At 37.5% G+C, this 15,855-nt stretch overlaps 2 protein-coding genes across 2 annotated transcripts; one reads left to right on the top strand and one right to left on the bottom strand.

The window, feature by feature from the left end:
* Positions 1–1,068: 1,068 nt before the first annotated feature.
* On the top strand, positions 1,069–1,884 carry LOC6645850. Its single transcript, XM_002068539.3, has one exon. The coding sequence runs from the start codon at positions 1,223–1,225 to the stop codon at positions 1,835–1,837; it is 615 nt and encodes a 204-aa protein (XP_002068575.1). The 5' UTR covers positions 1,069–1,222; the 3' UTR covers positions 1,838–1,884.
* Positions 1,885–2,680: 796 nt separating this feature from the next.
* Positions 2,681–4,666, bottom strand: LOC6645849. The gene is made up of 4 exons (XM_047012359.1): positions 4,531–4,666; positions 4,360–4,428; positions 3,842–4,206; positions 2,681–3,796 (listed from the first exon to the last, which is right to left on the bottom strand). Exons 1-4 carry the CDS (start codon positions 4,664–4,666, stop codon positions 2,681–2,683), a joined length of 1,686 nt encoding a protein of 561 aa, XP_046868315.1.
* Between the last annotated feature and the right edge of the window lie 11,189 nt (positions 4,667–15,855).

The raw sequence follows: 15,855 nt of genomic DNA, 5'->3' as shown, positions 1-15,855 counted from the left end.
TGAAGCAGCGACAAAATGCAAAATCCTTATGAATTGGCTACAATTTTATTTATTATTACCCGTTCTATTTGCTGCCTTGCACTTGGTATACCATTTTCTCGTATTTCTATAGCGCGTTCCATCAACCAATGCAATGCCACCCCCAATCACATTCCCCGCCCCCCTTCTTTGGGTGCCTTCCTTTTGCTGTCGTCGTATACAAAAGTGACTTGTTTTGAGCCACACAAAATGACGTTCCCAAGGCAATTCCATTATGATGGCTCGCAAAACCGTTGGCAAATTGCAAAGGCGCAATTGATATTGGCTCTGTGCATTGTATAAACAAAGTGCCAATATCGTCAACAGTAAAATCGAGAGCAATAGCATCTCCCCAATGAACGAAAACGGCAACAACAACATTATAGGACGAAAGACATCGCGACGTGGAAAGTTTTTGGTCAAAGGCAAAGTCAGGTAACTGATGACAAATAGTAAATGAAAAACTTTTAAAGCAATTTAAAACTAATAATTGGCCACAGACCTACCTAAATTGCTTTCACTTGGTGAATTTCCCACAAAATGACCATCAACACATTCCCTTTGCGCCCTCCTCATTGACAAGATATCCCCATTAATATATTCAATTTGTTAACAAATTGATAATGGTATAATGCCCACATGGAATGCACAATTTTTTGCCAAACTATGTTCAAGTTAAAAGTAAAAACAATTAAATGCCATTTACTTGTAAACAAGTTAAAGTTTGAAATGAAATTAACAATTAGTCAAAGAAAATGTATCTACATACAAGTAAATGACAATAATTTACATGGAATTCATCATCATCTTAAATACATGTCGTATGTGTAATATTTGCTTCTAATTGCCTATTATAAATTGAAATTAGTTTTCGCTTTCGTTGTCTTTTGATTTGTTTGCCTCATAACCACAAATATTTCAATTTCCAAAGCAATTAGAAAGAAATGTTTTTAAAATATGAACACGGCAACATTTATTAGTTACCTTCCACTGTAGATAAAAGTCTTATGATCACTTTGATTGCGAATTGAGAACGAAAAAGAAATTCTAGAAAGAAAGTCAGACTTTTGGCTAAGCACTCATGGCAAGCAATGTCATTTATTTGATATCAAAATTGAAAAGTGTTTTGCAAAGTGGCCAAAACCATTTGACCAGCCGGGCTCCGCTTTAACCAAAAAGAAGGTGGATAACAAAAAAACAAGAAATGGAAGCCATCTTTCTTTATTGGCTAAGGTTTCAAATACTGATCCGATTGCATTACATTGCTGTCGGATTATTTGCCATATCTAGTTTGCTCTTGGTTGGGATTTTGGATTATGGCTATAAATTAAATGGATGGGATCTGCTCCATTGGCGTCAGCAGATAGTTCAAATAGAGATCAGTCCCATGAGTCTAATGCTCTTCATTGGTGGAGTTAAACTGGCCGCCATTCTAATGTTAACTTTATGGAATTATCTACGATATAAGGCTCATAATCCACCGCAAGAGCCGCAACTATCGGTACAGTTTGTGAAGGAGCGTTATTGTCGCTATATTGTCATGCGAGTAATGGCTGTCATTGATGATCTAATGGTATTAACGGATAGCTGTCAGTATCATCTGCAACATTCTATGCTGTTGAAGGGCATCGAGCTCTTTCGCTGGGATGCACGCAAACTTTTCGAGCTAACTGAACTGCAATTGTGTTTGCCCATACATCAAGTGTATCCGGTGGATGCGCAACGTGAGCGAGAACTGATCCATGGTGGCTATGACGACGGTTTGTCAGACCTAACGGAATTGAACATTTTCAATATGCTCTACGATGGGGATCCATGAGAATGAAATGTAATGACAATAAAGTGCAGAAAACAAACAAAAAACAAAAAAAAAAAAAAACTATATACATACATTCATTAATGTGAATGTAAAGTGTAAAGTTACATGAAAGAAAGAAAAAGGTAAATGTAATATGTGACATTGTCTGTGTGCGAGGGTTGACGGTGTGGCGGGTATTGGAATGTAAAATGTAAACCACAAAAACAACAACAACAACAACAATATGTAGTAGCAGAGAAATTTACGAAACTTTTTAATTAGGTTTCGCAAACAATCTTTGCTCGTTGCTGCTGATGTTGTGGCTCTTGTTAATTTTCACTTTGCCAACATGTTAATTTTAATGCCCCTCACGCAAGTTTAGGCACACACACACACACACACACACACATGAAAGATATATGGATAGAGAGTGACAAAGGAGAGGGTTTTGGGAAGAAGGGGGGAATGTAGTCTTTGGGGGATGTATGTTGTATGCCACTTTAGTCCCCAAAGTGGCAATTTCTTCCATTTGCACTGATTACTCTCAGCAACCTCAAGCAATGCCGCCAACAAGTTTCAGTTTCCTTTTCCCTCCCTTCTGTATACCCTTTGAAAAGGATGAAACGTATAATCAAATTGATCAGATCTGTTTGTCTCTTGAGCACTGAGAAGGTTTGGTTTTAGACATGTATTAGATTAGTTCTTGCTTAGTTTCATCAAAGTTTATATCCCAAACAACATTTAGCTCCTGGTACTATGATTGTTTTGTCTAATCAATGAGCTAAAGTTGTCCCACTTACCCCTTTTGAGTAAAACCAAAGAGAGAGAGAGAGAGTGGTAAAAAAAAAAACAAAATAACTTTATTTACAATATCTTTGTTTGCCAGCCATGATGACCATCATAATCCTCAAAGTCATCATCTTCAAGTACCTTACGCTGATCTGGCAGTAAGGGATTATGATGCAACCTGAATGGCGGTGGTAGTGGTGGTGGTCTTGGTCTAATTAGTGGTCCTGGTCCTGGTCCTGGTAAGGGTCCCGTTCCCGGTTTAGCGATTTGCCGCCGCCAGTCGGCAACGGGGCGTAGTTTCAGTGGCGGCGACGAATGTTGAGGCTTCTGATAGTAGTGCTTGTGTATGGTAACTGGGCGTAGGGCGAGCTTTAATTTTTCAGCCTGTCTATTGGCCAGCCACTGTTTTCGATGAATGTAGTCCACATTACGCTTGACACCAAAGACCAAATGAAGGAATGGCTTGACCAGGACACTCAATGCCACAAAGCCCAGAAAACCAAAGACCACCGGCGAGACTAGGGTAAAGAGAAACACACCCAGTGTGAACGGATTGAGGACGGTGAAGAAGGCCACAAATTTAATGAACGGATAGAGAACATGACCCACATGACTGAGATACTCTTTCTTTTTCTTCTTGAATATGCTATTGTGTCGCAGAATGTATTTGATCTTGTTGAAGGGACGCAGAGTGGTGGTGGTGGTCGCTGGACGTTTGGTAGTGCTGGTGATCATCATGTCCGTTGGCATGGGCATTGGCATTGGCATTGGCATGGGATAGGGATAACCTTGGCCATTCGGATATGGATGGGAATGAGGATAATGGTAATGGTGTGGTTGCTTTGTTGGATTGGCAAATATAACTTGTCCCGGCTGACCCAAAACTGGAGCTACTACTTCCATTGGTTTTTTCTTTCTCTTGTCTTTTCGTTTCTTTCTCTTCTTCTTGTCCTTTTGGCCCTTGTACTTCTTCTTCTTGCGCTTATTGCGTTTCTTTTTACGCTTCTTTCGACGGCGACGACGTGTACGCTTCCTGCGACGACGTATTCTTTTACGGCGTCGGCGAATACGTTTGCGTTTTCTTTTCTGACTTTCCTTGGCCCGCGTTTGCTCTTTGGGTACATCCTCAGATTTATGTTGTTCTTGCGGTTCTGATGATGCAACAGGTTGAAGGATTTCAAAGCCTTCTTCCTCTACCTCCTCCGCTTGCATTTCTTCACCCTTCTGGAGCTTGGCAAGATGCTGCTGAATTGCCTCCTGTTTTAGCGCATTGATTGGATGAAAGGGCTTAATGGTTGTTGTTCGTTTGTCTGCCTGCTCTTGGTCATGATTCAACTGGGCAAGCATATGGAATGGTTTCACAGTGGTTGTTAGTCTATCACGTAGCTTCTCTTCCATTTGCAGGGCTTGCATTACATTAAAACTCGAATTCGCCTTGGCCAGAGCCAGAGCCTGCTGTTCCAGATCCAATTGTTGCAGCACACTGAAGGGTTTCACTGTTGTTGTTCGCTTTAGTTTCTCATGCAAATCCTGCTGCAGCTGTTCTAAAATATGAAATGGCTTCTTGGTTGTAATCAAAACAAATTGACGAACCGGGGGTGCTACAGATTGAACCGGCTTCCATAGTAGTTGTGGCTGATGCAGGGGACGCAGGCCACGCCCTTTGAAATTCTGTACATTGCTGTTGTTGTTGTTGTTGTTGTTGTTGTTGTTGCTGATGTTGATGTTGCTGTTGCTTTTACTGGTGTTGCTGCTAGCCACAGCCTGCAGCAATCGCGTATACAAAGTTTCATAAATTTTTGCAAAATTAAAAACATACAAAGCTTCCTGCTCCTGCTCCTGCTCCTGCTCTGGCTCGGGCTCTGACTCTTGCTTCTGGTCTAACACTGGCACCGGATTCGGCTCCCTCTGTTTGTGCCTGCCGCCAATGCCACTAAACTCCAACTTTGCTAATCCATCACGCCTCTCCTCCTGCTGGGTGCGTGCCTGGCCACAGTTTTGTAAAATCAACAGAAATATAACAAAGTTCCTAACACTTTCGGCATTTCGTCTCTGCCACATTTCATTTCATTTTGGCCCAAGGATATGGGACCCCATGAAGGATAAACGATGGAGATGGAGATGAATGTTGTTTTTGTTGTTGTTGTTATTATAGTTGTTGTTGGTTGGTTGTTGCAAGGGATTGCGGGTTGTGCTATTCTCCCTTCTTTGCTTTATACCCAAGTCCCTGTTTTTGTGATTCAGTTTGATGTTTGATTTAATTTCAACTTTGGCGTTTCACTTGCCAACTACAACTAAAGTCCAGCACTTGGCCATGGCCACTTCATCAGCTCGGTTTTGTCGAGTCGTTGCCGCGTCTCAGTAAGAACATGCCAACTTGTTGAGCTTGTCGTTTCAGGCCGGGGTCAAAGTCACAGATGGATAGAGGGGAAATCCACCACCCATTTCACTTTTTTGCCGTCTCAAACTTGACTTGATTTCTGACTTGTTTTTCTTCTTCGCTTACATTTTGTTTGCTTGTAGTTTTGTTAGTTGGGCCAAAGTAAAATTTATGACTACTTAGTACATCATCAGCGGTTCGGGGTGTCGCCACCCAATCCCCAATGACAATTTCCTTTACATTCACAAACTTGTAAGCACTTAATTATGTTTTGAGCGCAACGAAAACCAAACAAAAAACAACAAAAAACAGCTAAAAAGTTCTTCAACGAAAAGCAAGAAAAAGAACATCAAAAATTTTTGGGCCAAAAGCGAAAACGAGTCCAAAAAAAAAAATAAAAATAAACCTAAGAACGAGACTATCACAACACAAATTATGTGAACTGGGCATGCAAAAAGAGTTTCTATACCCTGCGACCATTAAACAGAAGGGTATATGTCCATAATAGTTTGAGTTTATAGTGAAATATTTATTAAATGCATTACAAAACACTTTAAGACTTGGATAGGAATAAAGTACGACGTTCTTAACGCTAAATCTATTAATAATATAATCATAATCCTATATCGAATAGTGTCAAAAACTCTTTGTAATAGTGTTAGAAAGGGGAGTTTACGTGCTTTTTGTTATTTCTGCCTGAGTGTTGCAGAGTATAACCCAGTCGGCGTACTATTTAGCTTAGTTCACTTTTGTTTCTGAGGCAAGTGGTTAGAGCTTAGTGGCCAATTTTAGTTTTGCTAACTAGTTGTCTGAGTAGAATTTTCTTGCTGCAACTTGTTTTTGGTTGAGCCAATTGAAAAGCGAATTTCAAATTTATATAGCCAGTCATAAATATATGTAATTTATGATAATGTAAAAGTTTGATCTGCCATTATGTTGCATTTTATGACCTAATCTTTTACGAGTTGTACACACACACATTAATAATAATCCCTAACAATAAAAAAAGGAAAACAAAAGGGAAAAGAAAACGAAATTTGTGCACATGGGAATGGGCTGTAAAGAAAGTGTGTATAAATGAGCAACAGTCCACAGAGCTGTGGAACAGGTGTTGATAACATTGTTTGGAGCATGGTTATGGGAATGGGCCTGAAACGGCAGCTCCATCAAAGTGATTGACAGTTCAAAGTGGAAGAGAGTGTGTGCCCCTTCACACACAGCACACAACACACACCAAACCACACTGCATCACATTTTCTGTTCTATGTCAGTCATCATCATTGAATACAGGTGCGCATTGACAGTTAAGAGAGCCCAAAGTAAAGCCTTAAGCCCAACTGTGGTCAAGAAACTATATTAGTCTCGATAGCCTCAAAAGATGATAACTTCTACCATTTGGAATTGCAATATCTGCTTAATATCAATAAATATTAATAATAAAAATGAGAAATCTATCAAAAATTAACTTAACTATCCAATATTAAATCCATAATTGAAATCATTTTGATTAAATTAATTCTTGCAAACTCTAGTTCCGAATGAAATTCAAGGCAAATAAATTCATAATAAATCATATGTGTACATATGTTTGTAGGTCCAAAATAAATACATAGGAGAGTCACATAGAAATATGCAAATGACTTTTAATTGTGGTTCAATATTTTTTCTAAATTTTCTAGTTTAAACATTTCCTCTCATATATGATAATTTAAATACTAATCATGTGACTAATAATTATATTTAAATTGTGGTTTAAATGTAGTTTGACAATTTTGTTTTGCTTATTGCCAAAACTTATTTGCTAAAAGCTAATTTTTGTTTTTGACATTAAATTAAGCTTTTCTGCTAAATTAATCTTACCTTTTAGTATTTGCAGCAGATATTTGTTTTTGTGTGGCAAAAAAAAAAAATTAATTTATTTGAACTGATAATAAAAATAACAGAACAATATTCTTTGCCAAAAATTTACAAAAATTCTTTGATTTAATTTGAATAGAATTTTTAGTTAGTATAGAATTTAAAATCTTGTTGATCTTTATGTTAATTACCTTTGTGTAACTTTGAGTAACTTTTTATCCGGTCCTGAAGTCAATCACATATTAGCTCAATTAAGCAGGAGCATGCAATGTGAACAATTTGAGCAATTTGGTGGATGTCATCCAGAAATGATTGGTAGATCGAGCATTGATTGGCATATTGTGACCAATGCTGCCTCAATAAGAGCTGTAGATGCAGTATGTCATGGCAACATTTGATTGACAATAAGAGAGAGACGCACACACACGCACACACACAGGAAACGATTATACAGTTAGAAGAAAGTCAATATTCCAACGTCAAACGTTTATTAAAATTTACCTAGGAACTGAAGAACATTTCCCTCACATAAATATTTTCTAAAGATGTCCTTTAATTTCCCAATATTAGCCAAAGTGATTTAAATTGGCCATAATTGTTTCTGATTTTCATTCAATTTCGATATCAATGACAGGGCCAAATGGGCCCATGGGCTAAAGGCGGCATGAGATAAGAACAAGGTTTACACTGAGGCTAACGCGGTGACCAATTGATTTCTATATGAATAAGAACTTGTGGCAATATAGTTTAGTCTTAAATCTGAAAAAATATTAGCAACTGGTCGAAGTGAGCCACAATCAGTTGGCAAAATTCTTTTAATTGCAACACCTTCAACTCAAATATGATGAAAGTCCTATACAAGTCAAAAGGAAAAGTAGTTGAAAGTAATTCAATTGGGCATTTGTCACATATTATTGTTGATTAAGTTTTAAAGCAATAAATTTTCGCTTGCCAACATCTGTTGTTTTGACTAAGCTGCAACTCTCCAGCTCCAGCTCCAGCGCCTCGCTGCCACCTTTGCCTCTGTCATTTTCCATTCCCATTTCCATTGGCATTCGTGTTGTCCTCGTCGACATTGCAGTTTATCCCTGGCCAAAAGGACATGCCTTGGATTTCTGCAATGTTGGCACAATAAACAGACAGTCAGACAGACAGACAGAGAGACAGACAGAGAGAGGGAGGGAGCAATGACGACAAAAACAAGAAAGGCCAGCAAGAACGAAGAAAATATACTCTTGGGCAATAGACGATGGGTGGAAATGGAAATGATGTTCAAGTTAATACCGATTGCTTGGATGTGTAAACCGAAACTCTCTGGCATTTGGCAAGGGCATTTTGTGTAGCGCGAAATAACCAAGCCCCGTATCCGGGGCCTGGCCCATGTCCTGTCAGCCATTGCAGCAAGTAATCAGCTTTTGTCTTGTCTTGCTCCCTGCCATCCATTTCATCCATCCAGTTTCATTCGCCCCCCCACCCGCCTCGCTTCCCGCTCTCCATCCCTATCCAACTATGAAGCTATCCCTCCATTTGCAGTGTGGCTGTTGCGTGCTGCGGTTTGACCTCCGGCATTCTAATGAAATGTTGCCAACCCAGCTCTACATATAACATACAAACAACAACAGCAACATCAGCAAACTGGCAGCGATAGCAACAACCTCGATATTGTTTTGGCCAAAATAGTTTTAATTGTTGCTCTACTACTACTCTACCGCCTCCTTCTCCACCTCCTCCTACTCCTACTCCACATTTCACTCTTTTTCATTTTGCTTAACATTTTTGTTATTTTTCAGCTATCGCCAGTCTCAAATTACATACAATGCATATTTCCAGTTTTAATAAATCTGTTTGTCGCCCGGTTTCAGAATGAAGGCAGCCGCCTCTACCTCTACTACCCCTCACTATCCCCTCTCAGCCCCCGCCGTGTACCTCAGTTGCCACCATGCAACAGGACTTACCTCTCCAGGCGGCATGATGTGGTCTGGCCATTGTCCCAACGCCTGGTGTTGAATTTTTAAATGAAAATTGTTGCTATTGAAAGTTTTTAATTTGTGTGTGTGTGTGTGTGTGTGTGCGTACATTTTAATTTTATTTTTCCATATTGTTGTTGATATTCTTTTACGTACAAAGCCGGAGGGTTTAATGACTTTATGAGAGAGTTTGTCACATACAGACCAAAGGGTTTAAGTGCCAGATACAGATACAGATACAGCTACAGATATAGATATAGATTTGTTGAGGTGGCATTGCCTTCACCTGACAATGGACCAATAAAATAAATAATTCAATTAAGGTATATACATACATACATATGTATATTTTTCTATGAAATTAAAAAAGTTTACTTTTGCCATTTTAATTTGTTTTACACCATCAACAAATTTTCTATGAATTTGTGTTTGCATTTTTCTCTCTCTCTCTTTTCCTCATATTATTGTTAAACTTTGAGTTGCTTTTCATTTGATTTATATAAATAATTTTTGATTGATTTTCTTAGAAATTTCACATTTAATGCTTGAGATGGAAATTAACTTTTATTCTGTTAATTGTTTTCAAAAATTCACTTTTTCAAATAGATTAAAAGAGAAACCTTTGGATGAAGAAAAATTCATCTCTTGAAAGCTTTGAATTAAAAATCAATACAAATTGCTTTAAAAAAGGACTAGAAATTTAAATTGCATAAAGTATTTGTCAAAGAAATATCTTAATAAAGAAATCTTTTATATTTAATATTTAATTGTTGGCCAAAGTCATAATTAACTCAAGGAAACATTTCTTTCAAGGATAACTTTCATTATTATTAGAATGGAAAATATTTCATTTATTAAATTTTCTTACTATGTAGCATCCTTGATGATTGTATTCAAGGTTATGACAACAATTAATCCTGTCAATGATGGGATTCATCCTTGTTTCTGGTTTAAATCTTTTGATTTTTCAAGGACTTTAGTAATCAATTATAAAAATAACAACTAATGAATGAATTCATATTCGTTTTATATAACTTAAGTGAACGTTTTAGTGTATATGAATCGTCTTGATGGATATCAATATTTTCAGCATTTCTCTTTGCCCTTCCCCGCTGCTGACATGGCCAAAAAAACAAATACCCACCCACTACATTTTGCGTGATTTTCGCATGGCAAAAATAAAGAAAAAAAAACAAAAAACGGCACCTTTGGGAAATTAATATCCTTTTTGGACCGAGGCTGGCCAGGCACGAGGCGAGTCGCACACATTCACCGCACGACAACAACAACAACAACAACAATAATAATAACAACAACAATTTGAAGTCACGCGGCAGAAACGCGTGAGCGTAGTTGGAACTTATTTTGTGACCACGTTGCACGTATGCCTGCCCCGTTTAACCCGCCCTCCGCCCTCTTCGCCCGCTCCCAGGACCATCACCTTACCGAGAGCCGCTTACGCTTGCCCATTGGACCCAGACTGGCCTTTGTTTTAGTTGCTGCCGTTGACAACTTTTGTTGGTCGCGCGCTCTGCTCTTATAACTGCTGGCAGTTTGTCCTTGTTGTTATCCCAGATTGTTTGGGCCATCCTGCCCTGTGCTCGTCGTGCATTTTATATAACTGCGCGTCCTTTATTACATTTTTTATTTCAATTTTTTGTTTTTTATTTTCGGGAGGTCGGGTTTTTTTTGTGCGCAATTACTCATTACATTATTGCATTTCATAGTTCTGATATACACGCATAGTTGACTTTGCCAACAACGGGATATGGCCCCGGACCAGGCCAAGCCAACTCTTGGGTTTGGTGGAAAATAATTAGAAATACTTTGCCAGAGAGAGAGAGAGAGAGAGGAAGAGAGATGGGGCAGTGGGCGTTTGCTAGGTCGTTTGGTTGGTCGGCTGGTCGGATAGTTTGTTGGGGCGACTTCTCTCATTGCAATTGCCACTTTGTGCATCCGAGAACTTTGCATTTTAGCATTTGCTTTTGCCGGCGGCTTTGTCGTCGTCGTACTCCAAAAAGTTTTCATTTGCATGTTTTTAGTTAATTGAATTTATGCAGAACTTTCCGCTTTGGCGCTCTGGGCCAGCAGCATTTATAACTAAAGCGCCAACTGGCTCAAAATATTAAGCATACGCCCCGTAGGTCCATAGAGCTTATTAGCTGCTTCTGTTGCTGCTGCTGCTGCCGCTACAGCTGCTGTTGGTGTTCTCCTTTTATTATTTCTTCATCCTCTCGTGTTGTTCTGGTTCGGCAACTGGGCATGGCCATTAACTGCGACTGGTGACTCCTTGACTTCTTCTTTTACTTTACTTCTTTCGGCTCCTTTGATTTCCATTTATGGCTACCCATAAAGTCCTAAAAACAAAAAAAGATGCTTCAACTTTATTACATTCCAGTGCTAGCAATTTCCTAGCACTACCTAGCTACTCTACCGCTCCCAATGCTGCTGCTACTACTGTCATCAGATGTGGTCATAAATGTAGCTATTGTTTGGCTCCTCTCACACACATGCTGTTGGCCAAGCTTTAAAGCCCGTTGTGCTCGTCTCGCTTTTGTGTTGTGTCAGTCGCATTTAAATTTGATTTTTATTAAGCGCAAAATCAAAGTGGAAAATTTATCTCAATCTACGAACCTCCCATTCACATGAAGCTATATATTTATATAGTATATATGGGCATGCCAGGAATATTTCAATGCTTAGCTTCAGCTTTTGCTTCTGCTTCTGCTTCTAGTGTCTGCTGGTTCCTTCAGTTTGGTTCAGTTAAGTTCGGTTCGGTTCTATTGTAGTCTCTTTCTATCTCTCTCTCTCTCTCTCACTCACTCTCTCGTACCCATATAAAAGCAATTTTATTGCTCAAGTTGTGCTGCTCGATAGGATAAGCCCCTCATTTATGCCTCGTTGCCGGGCAACATGTTGCCGTCGCTGTTGCCTTTGCCATTGGCAGTGCCTTGTGTGGGCGGGCGGGCAGCCACTTACCCACCATGGACTAACTATTAAAGTGCTGTTAACTTTATTATTTCGAGCACTTGTTGTATAATGTGGCAATGCTGTCATGGCAACTTAGTGCCATAGTTTCGCCTAAAATTGGCAAAAATAAAAACAAAGAATAAACCCCTAAACGAAACACTGAACAGAAACAAACTGAAATTTTCTACCATTTCAAGCGGCAGGCAGGCATTTGTAGTAGACTCAAACCAGTAACCGAGGCAGGCAACAAAGTCATAATTTGTCAAAAGTGCCTGGCGAGAGGCAAATAAATATGCTTGGCAAATATTTGCTACAAAATATATAAATATACACACAAACCCACACATATGTATACATGTAAACTAGTATATTTTATATTTTCTATGCAAAAAATGTTGTAAACCTTTCACCCTCCAATCCTTTCTTTGTTGTTGCAACTTTTCTTCAACTCTCTCTCTCTCTCTCTCTCTGTATCTGTCTCTTTATTCCCATCTAAATTTTTTTTTCATCTGTAAATTCTTGTCTTGTATAATCAAAAAAAGAAGAAAGAAAAGTTTTTCCATCGACTCTTGGCTTGGCTTGGCTTGGCTTGGCTTCTCCCAATGTGTTGTGTCATAAAGCTGAAAAGCTGAAAAGTTGCTTGACTGTGGAAACTGCATGAAAGAAATATTATACAAATTGCATACATTTTTACTCGATTTCCATATACTTATATGTTCATATACATATATATCGATGCAGAGGTCATAGCTGCAATAACAATTTGTCGCCATTGTATTCAGTTTCTTCACTTACTACCATATGCATTATCTCGTTGCTAACCAATTTATCTAATACAATTTTAAAATATCTTTAATGATGTACATTTAATATTATATGAAATATTACAAAATTACATACAAGCTTCAGCTTTAAGTGATTCAAATGCCACGAGAGAGTATAGTATTTATATTTTATTTAGAATCTTTAAATAAAATGGATGTGTACGACAGCTGGATAGTAAAAAATAAGATAAACTCAGCTATGCTTTAGATAAGAGCATTATTTAAGATTAACCAATCTAATTCTTCAATTATTAATTTATGATAATTTTGAAAAATGAATAAAAATACTCCCTAACCAATTAGAAATCTACTTTGCATACATATATTTTGTAGGATTCATTTTTATAGGAATACATATAAAGAAGATGGAATTGTATATCTATAACCCATTATCTATATATTAATTTATATATGATTAATTATAAAGTTGGGTGATTTCAATCAATCGAGAACAGACGCATTATCGAATTATCGAATTGTATTTGACTAGTTTTTGGACGGAATAAAAAGTAATACGTCTTGATTAGTTGATCAAAAGTAAAGTTTTTCACACCAATTTTGATAGCTCTCGAAGGCGCTCCACAAAAGATAAAGTTAAATTCAGTTTGGCATTATTGTGTTAAAGCCATAAAGCAGAAAGCCTGTTCATATTTTCTATTGCCTTATACTTCTACTTGAACTCGAGTCGGCTAATACTTAAGGTTTTAGGATAATAAGACTTTTCGTTTATTAACTTTGCGATTAATAAATGATTGATTCAATTTTATAATTAGCATAATATTTCGATTTTTAACATTTTAGCCAATAAAAGTTGTCTTAATTAAAAAAACTTCAATTTTAGCAGTCAAAACTTCTATAAATATGTTTCAGATTCAAAGGAATAATGAATAATTGAACAAGTAGACAATTGGAGAAATCAAGAAGTATTACCATAACACAAAATTTAATTTATTAAATACTTATAACTCAAAAGATAATTAAAAGCAGCTTGTTAATATATTTAAATAATTTTTATTCGCATGCTAAGCATTTACAAACTATGTACATAAATCTATTCGAACATCAGAGATATTTGTTTCTTGGCAATTTTTCTTACAATTTTTGTAATTTAAACTCATTTGACAATGAGCTGGTTAAAAAAACGTTTGGGAAATCTAAGAATTTGTTTCGCCAGAATATTTTAATGCCAAGGTAGTTTGAATTTCTGTTTGTTTTAAACTTTTTAAACATTTCAAACTCTAATTTGGAATATTTTTCTTTAGCAGCAACTAATTTATAGTTCTTAAGTCATCAAAATCTTAAGTCCATAGTATAATAATAAATTCTAATCTTACTCTCCATAAATACTTAATCAAATAAATGAAAAATAATAAAAATTCATTTATTGTAATACATGTTTTGTTAATTTTTCAAATTTTGGTGGTAGCTAACACATACTTACTTGTTTATTTCTTTTCTCAAGAAAATACTGAACATTTTTCATGGATAAAATTCATAACTTTTTAAAGCGATTGCTTTGTCTGTTTTAAAAGAAATTAAAACCTCAAAAGAATCAGAAAGAATCATCAACTACTTATTTATTTTATTCTATCTAAAAACAAAAAACAAAGATTTGTAGATTTTTAATTCATGCTATAACATGCTAAAAACGGTTTGTTGTCAAAATATTGGAATGTTTTTCATAATTATACCCTACACCTATAGAGTGAAATGGTATATTAATGTCGCCCAATAGGAAGCGTTCCCAACGTCATTAAGCATTTAGACTATATCATCTTAATCCACAACCAATCCGATTTATTTTTATTCATCTGTATAAACACCTAGATCAAGGTTTGCAAAAATATGTATAAATCAAATGCTTTAATATTAAACAATTGATAAATCGTCTCAATGACTTAGACACTTCTTTTTTCACTTGTGTTATTTTTAGTGTCAAAATGTCTTTCAATGATTCATCAAGACTAAGAGTTAAAACAAATTTTACTTAACCGAGAAAACTTTAACAAAGTGTCAAACAACAAAGCATTTATATCTACAATTAACATTCATTGTATTTACAATTTATTACAAATTAAATGAATATTTACAATGTTTCACTTTGGTTATTGGGTGTATTCTTATTTCGAGCCGCGATGCCCAGATGCAACCCTTGAGTATTTGAAATCAACAAGAATTGCGTTTGGACAATCATAGCTAAAAATCGAATTAACCAAATATTTTGTTTTCTATCATACTTTTTTTCTTTTTGTTTTTTTATTTTTTAGCACTTTTCAACTGATGTCGTCTGCCATTCGGCAGGGAATGGGTTGGCTTCTATGAGTTGGGCGAATGTGAAAAGCTTTCAGGCAGCTGGTAAGTTTTCCCAAAACAGTTTTCTGGATATCGCATGGCATCTTGGTTGATGGGAGGGGTAGATGGGAGCCTTGTCAGCTGCTGCTAGTGCTGCTGCTGCAATGGCGTTGGTGATGGTGATGGTGATGGTGATGGCTGTGTTCCATTTTCGTCGCACTGCATTACAAAAATGGCAAAAGACGAACCCCATCGATGTGAAGTTCTCTTGTGCTGCAACTTAATACGAAGATGTAGATAGCGATGCTTGCTTAAAGTCTTCCACTCTATTATAGTGAAACACACACACTTACTTACACACATACGCACATTCATACACACGCAACATAAGGAGAGACAGAGACACTAACACAGCTGGTAGTAGGGGGGTGGGGAGGCAGAGAGTCCTGTCAGCTTGGCTTGGGCCATAAAGTGTCGGAAGAATCACAAAATCATTGTAAATGTTGAACGAATCTCGTATTACACGCAAGGGGCTGGTCGCTTGGCCATTCCCTCTTACCCCCCTCTACTGGTGGGAGAGAGGAGAATGGTTTGTGCAAAGATGGTAGAGAGATAGGGGCAACTTGGGATTGCCCCTGCTGACACTTTGGCTCGCCTTGCGTTGCACTTCTTGATTAAATTTTTTCCTCACTGCAAAAATGAACTTGGTTCGCCGCATACGTCCTCGGCTCAAAGTCGTCAGCGAACGGTGCGGTATAGGACAGGATAGGACAGGACGGGATGGGATGGGATGAGATGGGACAGACCAGGACAGCTGTATGTCCGTGGCCATGTCCATGTCCGTGAGACATTCGCCTCCAACTCTGGCATGTTTTGTGGTTTTTATTTCGCCTGCCATGCTTTTATTGTACTGCTATTGGAGATGTGCTAAAGGAGTGGTAGCAGGAGCAGGAGCAGGAG

Source organism: Drosophila willistoni, assembly GCF_018902025.1.
Source record: "Drosophila willistoni isolate 14030-0811.24 chromosome XR unlocalized genomic scaffold, UCI_dwil_1.1 Seg8, whole genome shotgun sequence".
Taxonomy (NCBI): Eukaryota; Metazoa; Arthropoda; class Insecta; order Diptera; family Drosophilidae; genus Drosophila; species Drosophila willistoni.
This window is presented reverse-complemented; position numbering and strand designations above follow the sequence as displayed.